Source organism: Antechinus flavipes, chromosome 2 (genome assembly GCF_016432865.1).
Source record: "Antechinus flavipes isolate AdamAnt ecotype Samford, QLD, Australia chromosome 2, AdamAnt_v2, whole genome shotgun sequence".
Lineage (NCBI taxonomy): Eukaryota > Metazoa > Chordata > Mammalia > Dasyuromorphia > Dasyuridae > Antechinus > Antechinus flavipes.
Genome location: NC_067399.1, coordinates 581,655,369 through 581,671,549, shown reverse-complemented (window position 1 = coordinate 581,671,549; position 16,181 = coordinate 581,655,369). Strand labels below are relative to the sequence as shown.

The following is a 16,181-nucleotide window of genomic DNA, read 5'->3' as shown; positions in this document are numbered from 1 at the left end:
TTCTGTCACATCTCTTTATTGTTGTTCAATTTTGTCTAGCTCTTTGTGACCCCATTTGGGGTTTTCTTGGCAAAGATAATGGAATGGTTTACCAGATGAGGAAACTGAGGTTTATCCAGGGTCCCACAACTAGTAAGTCTCTGAGGCCATTTTTGAATTCAAGAAAACGAGTTTCTAACTTCAGGCCCCCACATTGTACCCACTGCTACCAGGTATCCATAGCATAGGTGTAATGGAAAATATAGTTGACCAAGGCCCCCATGTTCTAGACCATATTCTTCTACAAAGTCCTTGTCTCATCCTAGAGAGGTCATTTTTCTTTAGGACTCAGTTTCTTTATCTGATATTGATCTCTAAGATACTTTCTAGTTTTAGGATAGACTTTGTAATCACCTTCACATTTAGGCAGTCATGTCTCCAGACCCACTAAGAATAATATTCTATTGACAAACATTTATTAAGCACCTACTATATGCTAGGCACTGTGCTAAATATTGGACAGACCAAAAAAAAAAAAAAGGCAAAAGATAAACGCTGCCTTATTACAACCTAATATTCATTCAAATCTGACACACAAAGTAAATTCCCTCTCATTTAGTCTATACATTCACTGTCTCAGGAGATGAAAAGTTTTAAGTTAAAAATGAGAAAAATCACCTGGAGATAGTCTATTTTTCCTGTCCACAAGGCAGATAGGAGGGGCATTGCCTTATATGAAAGAAACCAGCTATTCTGTATATAGTCATCATTATTTTGAATCCTCTCTGAGTTGTATCCTTTCAGCACTGATGCTAAAACCTTCACCCCAGAGTTTACTGGCCATCAGCCATCAGTTCTTCCCACATAATCCGAAGAAACTGGATGACCTATGAATGTATCAATCAGTCCACAGATTTTATTTGGCTCAGCCACCTCCAATTATCCCTGACAGGGCTTTTCTCTGAATCAGACCTCAAAGGATAGGGCACTATTTATTTCTCATTGAGAGGCACAGGGTCCTATAGAGTCTCAATATCCTTTACAGAAACCAGAGGGGAGGAGGTAATCAAAGGATTTAAAACTGGAACTAAAATAACTGGTAGATGGCATTGGAATTTTAAGGCTTACAAAGTACTTTCCTTGCAATATACCATTTGAGCCTCACTATGGATATTATCACCATTTTACAGAATAAGAACTTAAGTTGCCCATGGTCCCACATATAGTGAAATGTCAGAAGCAGAATTTGAACCAGAGTCTTCCCAACTCCAAGTCCAACACTGTAACTACTATTCCACACTGCCTAAAAGTTCCATAGAAATCATTTGATCCAGAAGTTCTTAATCTTTTTATAGCACAGATGTTTTTTGGCCATCTGGTAAAGCCTGTGATCCCTTTTCTGAAAAATATTTTTAAATGCATAAAGTAAAGTACATATGATTCCAAATAAAGCCAATTATACTGAAATACAATGAGGGGAAGGAAAGGAAAAAGGAATAAGCACTTAAATACCTACTGTGTGCCAGGCACTGTGTTAAGTACTTTGAAAAAAATTATCAAAATATTTTTAAATAAATTTATAGACCCCAGGTTAAGAATTTTTAATCTAGCTTAATTCATTTGTTTTAGGCAGGAAGAAACTGAAGGCCAGAAGGTTAGGATAAGCTGGGGGTTTGGAGAAAAGCAGTGTCTAAAATTGGCCTTTGCTGAAGGTAGGAGGAACAGACACAGTCACTCAAGGAACCCCCAGTCATGTGCAGTTGATAGGACTCTCACATGGAGATCACAGATTTAGAGCTGGGAAGGTCCTTCAATATCATCCTTATTTTAACACATGAGGAAATTGAGGCTGAGTAAGAAAAGAGTCACAAAGATCATAATTGGCAGGGCTCAGTTCTCAATTTGAACCCAGCTCCTCTCACTCCAAATCCAATATTTTTCAACAGCCATGCTGATGCTCTCAACCAACACAAGACAGTGAGAGAAAAATGCTAAACTAGGATACTATAGGAAAGAGGGATTTGGGCTGGATGGTGAGGGAAAGCTTCATGAGATGGGCAGGGTTTTCACTGAGAACTTGGAAGGGCAGTGGGGAGGTAAGGAAGAGCAAGATGTGGATCTAAGGAGAAGAACTTCTGGATTGGGGATCAGTAATATTAGAAAAATCTTCCTGAGCCAGATTGGGAGAGTTTTATAAGTAGAGCAAGGATCCTGACCATGGGAATGCAGTGTTTGCTATAATCTTCTGTCTGGCTTCTAAGATTGCTTCCAGCTCTAAATCTGATTTTAGAAGCCTTGCAGGGTCCCATTGCATCTTATTTCCCCTTCCTCCCCTAACAACACACACACACACACACACACACACACACACACACGTACACACGCATTCACATCCATTCTCCCACCTCCTGCTCCCTGGGTAACTAACTCAACTGCTTTGTCCCACAGGGAAAGGACCACCCTTCCCTCACTCGCTAACACTGACAGCTTTACAAGCCTCCAGTAGCTTCCAGAAGCAGCTGGGGGTGGGGGCAAGAGTGGGGCAGAAGATGGAATCACCCATAGGAGAAGCAGGAGAGACTTCTGCTGACACAATGGAAACTCTCTCTGAACTTCTCCTCAACTCCCCCCGCCCCAGCCTACCCTGTCTACTTCAGAGGGCTGGTGCACAAAGGAGGTATGACTGCCCTTTGCAGAGCATTTAACACTGGACAAAAATTACTCCTTATCGTGTATCCTTCTGTACTGAGTTACTCCATCTATGTTTCTTGACCACCTAGGATCATGGCATTCAGAGCCAGAAAGGTCCTCGATGATGCTCTCTTCCAATGATTTCCATGTAATAGATGAGAAAATTAGGGGTTCCAGAAGTGGAGGTATCTCACTTGGGGTCACCCAGGACTTAATACTATAGCATGGTTGGGAAATAAACTCAAGCCTTCTGACTCTTCAATCCAATACTTCTTTCATCATGCTGTGCATTTACAAGAAAGAAGCTGTCCTCAGGGAGCTTACATTCTAATAAGGGAATCAGACAAAGATAGGCACAGAATCACCCTAATACAAAGCAGAGTGTTATTGGTAAAAGAATAAAGGGGAAAAATTAAGGAAATGAAATGAACTTGTTTTTGTTTTTTTATTTTTTTTGGTAATCTGGTCTGTGATTTCATCACTATAGGGAATTCCTGGTGAGAAACTTCCTTGGTTTAATTCTGATCAGCACCTTCTCAATTTACTGAGGTCCTGGGGACAATGAAAAATGAAATGACATGCTCTTGGTCACAAAACAGTTTTGTTTCAAAAAAAGAATTTGAACCATATCTCCCTGACTATTTCATTCCAGGTATTGTGCTAAGTGCTTTACAAATACTCCTCAGACAACCCTGAGAAGTAGGTGCCATCATTACTTCCATTTTACTGTTGAGGAAAATAAGTCAGGCAGTGGTTAAGTCATTTGCCTAAGATCACACAGCTTTTAAAAATCTGAGGCCAGGATTTGAATCCAGGTGTTCCTGACTCTGCCAAATTAGCTGGTATTTGAATTGAATAGCTTATATTTAACATTTCTATCTCATTTTGAGGTGTACAAAGTACTTCCCTCATAACAAACTTATGAGAAAAGGAAGGAATGATTTTATCCATTATACAGATGAGGAAGCACAAACTCAGGACGCAAATGACACAGATAGTTAAGTGTCACCAGAAGAATTCGGGTCCAGTTCTTTGGATTTCTAGACCAATCATTCCATTGCATGATTGTTGCTTTTTGAACTAAAAAACTAGGGTGAGGGTTCCAGCTTTTATAATCATGACCCTAGCGGCCCATAGATAGTGCAATGGATATAACATCGGTTCTGGAGTCTGGAAAACCTGAGTTTAAATGTGGTCTCAAACATTTAATACTTACTAGCTGTATGAACCTGCACAAGCCACTTAACTTCAATTGCCTTGCGCCCCCCCCCTTTATATATATGTATATGTATCATAATATTACACTACCTAGTCACAGGGTTGTTGCAAAACATAGAGTCATTGAATCACAGATTTATAGCTGAAGGTAGCCTCAAAGGCCATGGAATCTTATCTTACAGATAAAGGCCAGGAAAATTAAGGGACTTTTCCAAGTGCCACCAAGATTTGAACCCAGAACTTCTGATTCCAAAGTCACACTACCAGTAAGTGCTATTGGAAAGAGTCTTGGATTTAGAATGTGAGGTCCCAGGTTCAAATCCTGATTTTGTAACTGGCTATCTAATCATGGATCAGTCACTTAATGTTCATGAGCCTCAGTTTCCTAAGCTGTTAAGTGGGTAGGATTTTTCATAGATGGATAGGGAGGAAAAAGTTGGGGACAGATCATTTCAGACAGGGGACTGACATGACCAAAGTTACAAGAGATGGAAAATCAAAGGAAAAAATTCAGGGAAGGAGGACTTGAAGAGCACATACATTTATAAAGGTAAATTGAAGCTAACTTGTGATCAAGGAATTTGGACTATATTTTATGGGCTCTTGGGAACCACTAGTGACTAACAGGATGAGAATTGAGGAGACTTAATGTGAAAATATATATTGGGTGAACCGGAAGGAGCTCACTTTAGACAGCTTCAGTCTTTTCAACAAATACCCTCTATTGGGTACAGGGGTTAACAGGGTCAGGGATTTGAAAAAAAGAATAAGTTTTGATAATAATAGTCACTAAAAGATGCATATAAGGCTTATAGTACAGTCAAAAATGCTCAGCTGAGGTTGGGAGAGCATGCTTTTGTAGCACATTTGCTCAGCTTCTATGGAGTAGCACATTTGTTTGCACATCTGGCCTCCTAGAGAGAACAATCAGGAGATCAAAGAAGACTTCTGACAACTGATTTCATTTTGAAAGGGCTGATGAGCTAGGTTTCTGCCATTTATTCATGCATTCCATTCATTCATTCATTTATTCATGTATGCATATCTATGCATATTTATGACAGTATTATGAGTGTTATAGGCAAGTAACACAGTGGATAGAGCGCCAGGTCTAGAGTTAGAAAGACTCATCTTCATGAATTGAAATCTGGCCTCAGATACTTATTAGCTGATTGATGCTGGGCAAACCTGTTTTGCCTCAGTTTCCCTATTTGTAAAATGAACTGGAGAAGGAAATGGTGAACCACTCCAGGGCCAAGAAAACCCCAAGTAGGATCATGAAGAGTTGGTACTACCAAAAAAAAAAAATACTGAACAACAATACTGTGTTATAAAAAGTAGAGAACTGACCCAGGAGTAAGGAAAACCTGGGTTCCAGCCCTCCCTTAACCTATCCAGTCACTTATCCACAGATAACTCTCTAAGAATAGTTTTGGGGAAGGAGCTGGTCTGCATTCCTCACTGGGAATGCCCTATAAAACCACAGGTTCAAGTTCAGTCCCAAATATATGTCAGTATATATACATATATATAGATGTCATGCGTATATGTACACATGTATACATACACATAACATATATTGAATGTGTACACATACATACCTTTGTGCATGTGTGACAGAGCGAGAGAGACAGAGACAGAGAGATCTGTCCTGTGGTCAGGGCTAAACTAGCAGACAGTGGGCAGAACTTTTTCCCAAGGCGCTGACATTTTGAAAGTTGGGCTTAAGGTAATGTATTTCCTCCCTAAGTGATCACCAACTAAATGCCTTAGTGCCTTAGAGATTAGACTGGTGCTATATGTCAACTCTGGGAGGATGTTATTTATTATCATACATACATTTTAAAGATAAGGAAACTGAGGCTGAGAAAAGTTAAGTGAGTTGCCCAGAGCCACCCAGATAGTAAGTCTCTGAGGAGATCTCTGAACTTAAGACTCAATGAATCTACCATTCCCTCTCTCCCCTTTTTATTAAATTTATAGAATGTCTAGTAGAGCTGAAATTGTTTCTCTTCCCGGAGGACAAGTTTATACCGATATAGATGAGCAGCATGTTCAGGACAGGATCACATTGTAAAGTGAAAGTCAGGTGAGTGTTGTGGGGAATGGACTCTGCCACAAACTCCCCGTGTGACTGAAAAAGTCACTCTAGGCTCAGTGTCCTTATCCGTAAAAGGAGATCATTGGACTTGATGACTTTGAGGGGCTCCTCCAGTCCTGAACCTGTGATCCTATCAGACTGGACTGCCCAGAAAAAGGTTGGCTAGGACAGAATATAGAATCTCTGCTTATCCATGAGCTGAAAATTACACATCCCGTTCCCCCCATGGGCTTTTACGTGGAAAGAGCTGCTGACTATCTTGCAGTCTCCTCCCAGATTCTCCCAAAGGGAGATTCCAAAGCCCTGTTTTTCTAAGTGCTAGTGTGAGGTTTCTCTCCATGAAGTAAGTGTGTCTCTGCATGTGACATCCCACCTCATGCTGTCCGTGCCTGCCTGTCTGTGTGTGTATATCTTTGTCTTAGGTTTCATGTGTCAACATGAACCTCTGGGGTAGGGAGGCAGAAGAGGTGATCTATTCTTATCGTTCCTCACAATGGAGATGAAGGGAGTTGTTGAGAATCACAGAACACAGACTAGTAGAGCTGGTTGGGATCTTAAAGATCATCCCAAGCAGGCTCTTCATTTAACAGATGGGGAGACAAGCTCCAAAGGGGGTCCAAGATAACACTGTTTTAAAGAGCCTGCTTATGTTACCATGACCACCGTACAACACTCTGACTGGATGTACTCCCAACACTGAATATTAAATGGAGGGACCTCCAGAGTGAGGGGGATTGTTCGTTGCCCTTTGTTCTCTATACCATGACTACATCAGGAGGGTGATCCTATGACTTGCAAGCAAACTGGATTGAAGCAAGGGAGGACTGTACAAGGTCACCAGTCTCACTTTCTCCTCTGGAACCATCTGGGTCCAGATGTAAAGTATCGATCGGAATGACTGGAGATGGCCCTGGATGCAGTGGGAGACCCTGGCCTTTTCAAATGAAGGTCTTTCCCAGGTCCCAGTTTGTCTGAGGCAGCCACCCATTCATTGATTAAGTCTAGGTAAGAATGAGGCAAAGAATGACCTTTTTTACCTAGTTAAAAAAATCAATCTGGATAGTATCCAGATGAAGGCACATAGGGAAGGATGAAGGGATGAAAGTAAAACATTTAGTAGAGCATTAGACCAAGTGAATACTTTGTAATTCCTGGCATCCAAAGACTATTTAATTTTTGTCTCTTTGTGTCCAGCACCTAGCACAATACTTGCTACAAAGTAGGCACTTAAATACAAGTTGACTTATTAATTTATGCATTACCACTTTATGTCTTTGTTCACACCTTGAATGCCCTCCTACCTTTCCAGGTCTCCCTGGTCATTTCCAGATCTCCCATTTTTGATAAAATCAAAACTTTGCATTCTCCTAGCTAGAGGTCAGCTCAGCTCAGTTGCCTAATTTTACATATGAGACGAAGGTCCAGAACAGGGGAAATGTGTCCTAAGTTACATGAAGAGAAAGTAGCAGAGCAGGAACTCAAAGGCAAGCACTCTGGCGCCAAAACTATTTTCTTTTTTTTTTCTTTTCTGTTTTTTTAAAAAAAAGAATATTTTTATTTAAAATTTGACCTCTAAATTCTATTCCTCTCCCTCTACATAAACCCCTCCTTGAGATGGCAAGCAATCAGATATAAATTAAACTTGGCCAATTATATCCAACATTTCCATATTAGTCACATTAAAACTACTCTCACAAGTCTTCCTGCACCTTCCTAGTCCGTGATGATTGGCCCTTCTCTGAGCTGATGCTCAGATCAATAGTCACTTATTAAGCACCTGTTGTGTACAGAGCACTGTGTGTTAGGCACTGATGGAGTTTATATAAGCATAGTCCCTGTCCTCAAGGACTATACAGTTTAATACTGGGCTAAGACACTAACACAGATAGATTGGCACAGTGTAATATGCAGGGTTATATGATAAATGTAAGAGTTACAAAAGAAAGTGGGCAGCTTGCCGTGGTGCACAGAGCGCCGGGCCTGGAAGCAGGAAGCTTCATATTCCAAGTTCAGATGTGATCTCAGACACTTAGTAGCTGTGTGACCCTGGGAAAATCCCTTCACCCTATTTGCCTCAGTTTCCTCAGCTGTAAAAATGAGCAGGAGAAGAAAATGGCAAAAAATGGCAAACTGCTCATATCTATGAGAAAAAAATCCCCAATGAGGACAGTCAGACACAACTGAACAACAACAGAATTTGGGGAAAAGAGAAATAAAATAATAAAAGTAATAAAACTGGAAAGGAAGAGTGGCCTTGAATACTAATATAATTGAATACTATCAGTTCTACTCAATTGGCACTTAGCACATAAACTGGGTATCAGGGAAATAAGAGATCTGGGAATCTTGGAGACCATCTCACCCAACCTCCTCATTTTATGGGAGAGGAAGATGAGGACCAAAATGGTTATCTGACTTGCTCAAAGGTCACACAGAATGTAAAATTTGAATCCAGGTTTTTGCCCCCAAACCCAATGCTTGTTCCAGTTTGTTCAATTCAAGAAATAATTATGAAGGTCCTGAGAGTCCTGCCCCTGCCTCCTCCCAAAGACTCAGCATTTCATGCCTCCCCCTAGAGGGCAAGCACTGAGTGGGCAAATAAAAGACCTTCAAATAGATTTTCCAGCTAATCAGTTCCCTCTTTCCAGACACAAAGCCAGTGTGGGCAAAAGGCCCTCTCTGAACCTTCACACACACACAAATACAGACAGATACACACATACACATGCACACAGACACGAACGCTTGCAGGTGGAAGGTGGTGGCGGGGTGCCCCTGGGCCTCTTGGGAAGGAGGATCTGAAGATGGAGGAACAGGGCAGCCTCCCAGAGACTGTTATGGGTTGCCAGGAAACGAGTGACTGACCAGACCCTGACTCCAGAGCCTTTTGACGTCCAACCAGTTGTCTTTCCCAGCTGGGGAAATCCCATACCGTATGCAACACGTGTGCTCTTCTCACAATCACAGGCCCAGGACTGAGTGTGTGGATGTGCAAATGAGCATATGGAGCTGGCTTGGCTCTATGCATATCAAAGCCTGGGTAGGAGATTCTAGCCCAGATTCAGGGTACACTGTGAGGAGTCATGGGAGGAGGGCCAGGGCTGGTGGAGAAAAGACCCTGTCTCCGGCCCTCCTCCAAGCACCCCATTCTGCAGAGGTCCAGCACGGAACTGCCGATAGTGCCACATGGATGGGATTCCAGCCTGTGTTCCCTCTCTCTCTGGTTCAGCTTTGTCCATTTGTGCCCATAATACACACGTACACACACATGCATCAACAGGCACACATAGAGACCCTGACAGATAGACACAGACATATAGAAATACACATACAGACACAGAGAACCATCACACACATATACACATACACAGAAGGCCTTACCAACTCCCTCTTTCTAATCAATTAGTTTCACCCTCATGAGCCACAAAAAATAAAAAACAAGATTCAAATTAAACAAAAGCCTCAATCCTCAAACCCCAAGTCCCATTATGAAACTACAATTAAGAAAATGTCTTCAGCAAACAAGCCTTAAAGGCATCCAAAATTCAGTCATTTTATTACTCCAAATCCACAGTGAGGAAGGGAGCAAAGACATTGGGAAGAGAAGAATAAACCAAGCAGTCCCTTCCCTGTTCCTAGCCCCCTGGTCCTCCCTGCCCCCTCTACTTGCTCTGGGTTTCTCTCCTCGATTCTCCCCTTCCCCTCCTCCTCCTTACACCTGCCCTTCCTCTCTGCCAGCCTTCAATCCCCACGCTTTCTATCTTTAACTCTCTTCTTACCTTCTCTGTCCCTCCCCTCCCTTCTTTCCTTTTCTCTCACTTTTCTCCCTCTCTTCTTTCCTCTATAATTCCTTTGGATCAATATCACGGACCAGCCCCAAAGCCTGGCTAACCAACCAAGGACTATTTCTAAGGAAAATGGGCCCAGAACTGAGGGAAAAACCAAGGGGACCCAGAGACTTGGTAGCGAGAGACTGAAGAAGGGGAAGGAAACAAGGATTTATTAAGCACCCACTATGTGCCAGGCTGTGCTAATCGTTTTACAAATATTTCATTTGATAAGGAAAATTGGGCTAAAGTGGAAGGAGGGAGAGATGTTGGAGGGGATGAGGAACAAGGCAAAGGCAGAAGAGGCTCAGTGAAGGACAAGAGGGCACCTGATAGCCTCTATCCTAGGAGGCTGAAATCCCCAAGTAGTGGCAGCCTCTAAATATGCTTCTTGTATCCAGGATGAGAAGGTATCTGAAAAAAAATTCCCTCCCTGAGCCTCTCAGTCTGATCCCCCAGCTCCCATTTTTCCTGCCCCCCCCAAAAGCTGACTCTGGGAAGCCCGTCCTTTCTCTATCCCTCAGCAGGCCTCCAGTCCTCAGAAGTCCACTTCCACAGCAGAGGCCCTTATGCTCATGTCACAGCGGGCCTGCACTTAGGCTCCAATTACTTCTCCTCCCATCTTTGCTGGGGCCAGAAACTGATCTACGGGGTTTGTCTGAAGTCTCAATCCATAATGGGCCTTCAAGCCAGCCAGTGACCCTATGGCCCCTGTCCCTTTGTGGGTCTTTTGGGACCAGGGACTTCAGAGAGGAGACCTACCTGCATTACATCTTGTTTATCTTGTTCTTCCGGCTCCGGGAGCCCCCACTCCATGGGCCAAGAGCCAATCCCAAGCTGGGCCAGGCCAGAAGGGGTCTGGGCAAAGGCTTCTGGCATTATCCCCCTGACTAGCTCCTGGATTCTGAGTCTGCCAGGGCCACCCATCTGTCACTTTCTCCTTTCCAACCCTCAAGATTAAATTCATTGCCTTTTAAGAGAGCCAATCATCTGTGTTTTTCTCTTCTCCTCCCTGGCTCCCCACCCCCCCCAACCAGCTTTTCCTTTTCTTGTTAGAAATTAAAACTCTGTGGGCTTAAGACTTTTAGATAGAGAACAGGGCTGGAGGGAAAGAATGTCCAGTCTAGAAAGAACCAATGGTGATTGGTCACGTCACTTTACCCCTTACCCCATCTGACCCCTGTTCTTGTGCCTTTTCTAGGGAACTGGTGGAAGCTTAAGAAGCTAACTCCCTCCCCCACTCCCCATTACCTCCACACCTACTCTGGCTTTCCCCATTGATTTGATCCTTAGCTCTCTCTGTCCAAGGCCACTGATCCCATCTGGCTCAGGAGAGTTAGAATAAAATAGCCATCCAATTATCCAAAATCTGGTTCAAAATAAGGGACAGGGAAGGCTGGCTTAAGCCCCTTGGGGTTAGGAAAAAACTAAGCTTATAAACTCAAGCTTTGATGACAAAACATAGGGCTGGGGGGGGGCATCCTTCCCACAGATGATACACCACCAGCCCCGTTGCCACCAAAACAGCAAGTGACTTACAGGAAGCACTGTGGAAGCCCAGAACATCCTGGCACAGCCTGGTCCAGCCCAGCTGAGCCTGAAAGTGCCCAGGGTGGCCAAGCAGGTCTCTCCTTGCTCTCAGGGATGGCAGAGTCAACCTGTCCAGAAGACTCCCAGAGCCATAAATCACATTAGAGATTCTTCCCAGCTTGGGGAGGATCCAAGCAGAAAAAGCAAAGCCAGGTTTCAGGGGCTGGGTGGGTCAGACTGGAGAGCCAGGAGCTGCCAAGCCCGGGCAGAGATGGCACAAGCTAGCTGCCCCTCCGTCTGTGTGTGTGTTTTTAGAAACAGGGCCCTGGAGTTTGGTTTGTTTCCCTGTCCGGTGCGCTCCCCCTGAGAGTGAGCCTCGGACCCTTGCCCTTACATAGAGCTGCAGACACACATGCATGTGGACACGGGTGCACATACCAGCACGCCCACACAACATGGGCACATACCAAGCTAGTGCACATCTTCAGGCAAACACCCTCAAACCTGCCTCCACAGCCACACACACATCAATACGGGTGTTCCCTCAAGTCCAGACAGTGCAGCACAAGGCCCGACACCCGTTTGTCCCAAGGTCCTTTGGTTCTGTCACCACGGGTATAAAATGCCCAGAAACTCTCACCACCCTGGGAGGGCATGGAGACAACATGGGGGAGGTAAGACGATAAGGAGATTTGCGGGGCCATCTGTCTGCCTGCCTCTGGGCTGCTGGCTGCCAGGGGAGCCCGGCCTTCTCCTTCCCTCACTCTCCTTCTCTGCCTTCACATTACCCCTGGATCAGTCAGGGCTCTGCCCAAAAGCTTATCACCCTGGCCCCTACCGCTGGTACCCAGCACAGAGTCGAGCAACTCCGGACCACGGGAAAGGCACGACAAGCCCAGCCAGCCCTGGGCACACCACACAGCCCTGAGCCACCCTCCCTTCAAGAGCCGGTGCTTTGCTACAGGGGACCGGGCTGCGCTGGGGGGCCGAAGGCCAGCGGGGGTGGGGGACGTGCTGCAGAAGGGCGCCTGGTCCTTACCAGAGAGGGTGTTCCGGGTGATCTGTCCCCCCATGACCGGCCGGGTGTGGGCACAGCCCCCGGGGCCTCGGTCAGAGGGTGGGTGCTGCTGGGGACTTCCCTAGGGGCAGGTGTGACCGGCAGCTGGCATCTCCCTTGCACTGAACGGCTTAGTGCCTGCTCACCGACACACACACACTCCCGCTAGCTAACGCACTGCTCACCGTCTCCAGCAGCTTCCACCCACTTTCAGACCCTCCCTCCTCCCTCCCTCCCTCTCCTGGTACAGGCAATAGGAGCTGTCATGTTTATTTACATAAGGAGGAGGAGACTGGAGTCTTCCTGAAATAGACAGGGAGCGCAGGGCCTTCTGTGGATGCAGCAGCCCCCCGGGCAGGAACCAGCCCCAGCGAGCGGTGGGCGCACACACCTATCGGCCCCGCGGAGTCACGTCCCCGCCCGGCCAGCTCACCTCCGCACCAAGGCTCCCGCCCAGTCCCGCACACCGAGCCTCAAACACCCCAATAATGCAGCTCAAACCCAGTTACAGGCTTCAGTGTGCACATGCATTACACAAATGTCACCCACGGACTGTCAGCCATCCAGAATTACAGCATCTTCAGGTTGGAAGGGACCTTAGGGACATGGAGACACAGTCTCACACACACTGCATCCATACGCGTACACACACACCACATTGCATGCATTCACAAGGAGTCTCAGGTTAGTGGTGTTCTCTCTTTTTCTCTCCCCCCTTTCTCTGTCCTCCCCCCACTCTTCCCTTTTTCTCTCTCCCCTTTTTCTTTATTTCTTTCTCTTCACTCTCTCCTCCCTTTTTCTCTCCCTTGCTTTTTCTCCTCTTTCTCCCCCTTTTTCTTTCTCCCCTTTTCTCTCTCTTTATTCTCTCCCTCTCCCTTGTTCTTTCTCTTCCTTTTCTCTTTCTCTTGTTTCCCCTTTTCTCTCTTCTCCCCCACTCTTCCCTTTCTCTCCCATTTCTCTTTCTTTCTCTTCTCTTTTTCTCTTTCTTTCTCTTCACTCTCTCCTCCCTTTTTCTCTCCCTTGCTCTCTCTCCTCTTTCTCTTTCTCTTCTTTTTCTCTCTCCCATTTCTTTCTCTCTTTACTCTCTCCCCCTTTCTTTCTCCCCCTTGCTCTCTCTCTCCTTTCTCTTTCTCTCTCTCTCTCCCCTTTTTCTCTCTCTCTCTGCCCCATTCTTTCCTTTCCTTCCTCCCTCCTTCTGTCTTTCATACTCTTTCCTTCCCTTCCCATCCCTCTTTATCTCTTCTCTCTCTCCCCCCTTGCGCTCTCTCTCTCTTCTCTCTCTCTCTCTCTCTGCCCCATTCTTTCCTTTCCTTCCTCCCTCCTTCTGTCTTTCATACTCTTTCCTTCCCTTCCCATCCCTCTTTATCTCTTCTCTCTCTCCCTTGTTTTTCCCACTCTCTCTTCTCTCTCTCTCTCTCTTTCTCTCCCTCTCTCTCTCTCACACGCATGCACACGCACACTCCCCCATCTTCACCATTATATTCTCAATAGAATCATCCCCAAGAACCAGGCAGAGTATCCCAAAGCAAGTTACTACTAAATGTGAGGAATAGAGTCAGGGAAACTATAGGGTGGAGCCCCCCTATATCTTGGCAGAGGGTGACAGACATCAGGGACAATAGAAATCCTGAAACAAAGGGGTAGAGAGGGAGCCTCCTCTTGAAGCCATGGCCTACCTGCACAAGAGGGTCACTAAAGTAAGTTCACTCTGACCTTCTCTATTCTTTGCTAAGATAGCAGTGACCTCTGCCGCTCCCTCCTCCAGAGGGTTCAATGTCAACCAACAACTGTTAGATTCCTGGCCAGACAGTTCTGAGTTCTGAGACGCAAAAGGTCATTACCCACACATACACCCAATCTGTCCCCATCTAGCCCCCATCTCCTCCCCAGCCTCAGCATAAGCTCTGGACCATCAGAATGTTTCCGGTTTCAGGCTGAGAGAGGTTGAGTGGGTGAAAAATGGGAGCAGCTGCCTCTGGGGGCAGAAGGCCGGAAAGGGCAGGATTATGTTCTCAGATGGATGGTCCAGGTCACTCAGATGGACAGGATGGCACTAAGGTAAAAAGCTGAATCAACATTCTCAAGGGACGAGGAGAAATTAATCAGCTACCCAGGAGGGCCTTGTGGCTATCTTCCCTTCCCTTTGCCAAGGGAAGTAGGGAGGAGGGAGCATCAGGGTACAGGAGACTGATCCCTGGGAAAGAAACTGTCAGCCAAATCCAGGTAGGCAGGAGGAAAAGGACCCAATTTATTCATTATCCTGATTTACTTGCTGACCTCTCAGCCTGATGATACAGGGCAATTTAGGAGCCAGTTCAAATAATTTCAACATGGGAATTTTTACACCTCAGACTTAATGTTTCCATTCACGAAACATCCCTCATCACGAAACCAACCCCACCCCAGAAAGAAAATCCTTCTGGCATTGAGGAGAAACCAGTTGGGTCCATAATTACATACCTAAATATACACATCTTCATCATCATCACTGCTGATATTTATATAGAACTTTAAGGTTTATAAAACACTTTACAAATATTAACTCATTTTATCCTCACAATAATCATAGGAAGTATTTTTCTTATCTCCATTATACAGATAAGAAAACTGAGGGAGGCAGAGTACTTACCCAGCCTCGCATCACTTTACAAATATTAACTCATTTTATCCTCACAACAACCATAGGAAATAAGTGTTTTTTCTTATCTCCTTTTTAGAGATAAGAAAACTGAGGGAGGCAGAAGACTGGCCTAGGATCAGTAGTAAATGTCTGAGGCTAAATTTGAACTCAGATCTTCCAAATTTCAGTCCTGCCCTCTATCCACAGCACCACCTTGCATACACAAACTCTGCCCATATATGTGCCTTGATAGGACTTATATAAGCCCTTTGAAGACAGGACTGACTGTGTCATTTTTAATTAATGCACAGTGTCTGGCACATAGTAGGTGTTTAATACTACTGACTGATATATCCATACATTCAAAAATCCCTTTTTAAAAAAAAATCTCAAATGATTTCAAGTTTTTGTCCTATCTAAACTTTTGTTGTTGCTCTTGTCCGGTCATTCCAGTTGTATCTTGACTCCTTCTAACCCCATTTGGGTCCTCATTTCTTAGCAGAGATAATAGAGGAGTTTACCATTTCCTTCTCTAGATCATTTAACAGATAAGGAAACTGAGGCAAACAGGGTGAAGTGACTTGACCAGAGTCACACAGCTAGTAGGTCTGAGACCACATTTGAACTCAGGTCTTCGTGACTTCTCACCAGACTAGAAATCCACTTTGGCATCTACCTGCCCCGCTATCTAAATTAGATATGGGATGAACACTGTCTCATGCTTCTGGATCTGCCTAAGGTCTAGAACAGCGCTAAGTCCTGATTATAATATAACACACACACACACACACACACACACACACACACACACTAAGTAAGCACTTTTTGTTTGCAAAGTACTATAACTGTACTGGGGCTAAGAGAGATGAGAACTTGTACATAAATTAGATAGTAACAACCCTCAAGAAGTTTTAGGGTCCAGAGGTTTGTTGAATGTCATTAGTATTTTGCCTAGACTTGGGATTCTATTGGTATAAGGAATCCCCGGGGAGGAAATCCTCTACAAAAGCACATGTACATCTTATAGTCTAGGAGGGCTACCTTAGGCACCCAGAGGTGACTTGCCTTATTCAATAGGAGTACAATATATGAGTCAGAGGCAAGCCTTAAAGTGAGGGCTCATTCCTCTATCCACTAACCCACACTCCCAAATCTGTC

At 44.8% G+C, this 16,181-nt stretch overlaps 1 protein-coding gene across 3 annotated transcripts in view; it reads right to left on the bottom strand.

Annotated features, from left to right (window-relative positions):
- NEURL1 (neuralized E3 ubiquitin protein ligase 1) overlaps window positions 1–16,181 on the bottom strand; it is a 92,107-nt gene that overhangs the window by 28,932 nt on the left and 46,994 nt on the right. Inside the window, exon 1 of one of the 3 annotated variants that reach the window (XM_051981343.1) lies at window positions 12,386–12,591. The exons of the other annotated variants lie outside the window; for them this stretch is intronic. Coding sequence (XP_051837303.1) covers window positions 12,386–12,419 — 34 coding nt within the window. The 5' untranslated portion in view covers window positions 12,420–12,591. Of the gene's footprint in view, window positions 1–12,385; window positions 12,592–16,181 lie in introns of those variants that run through there. 3 annotated transcript variants of the gene reach the window in all.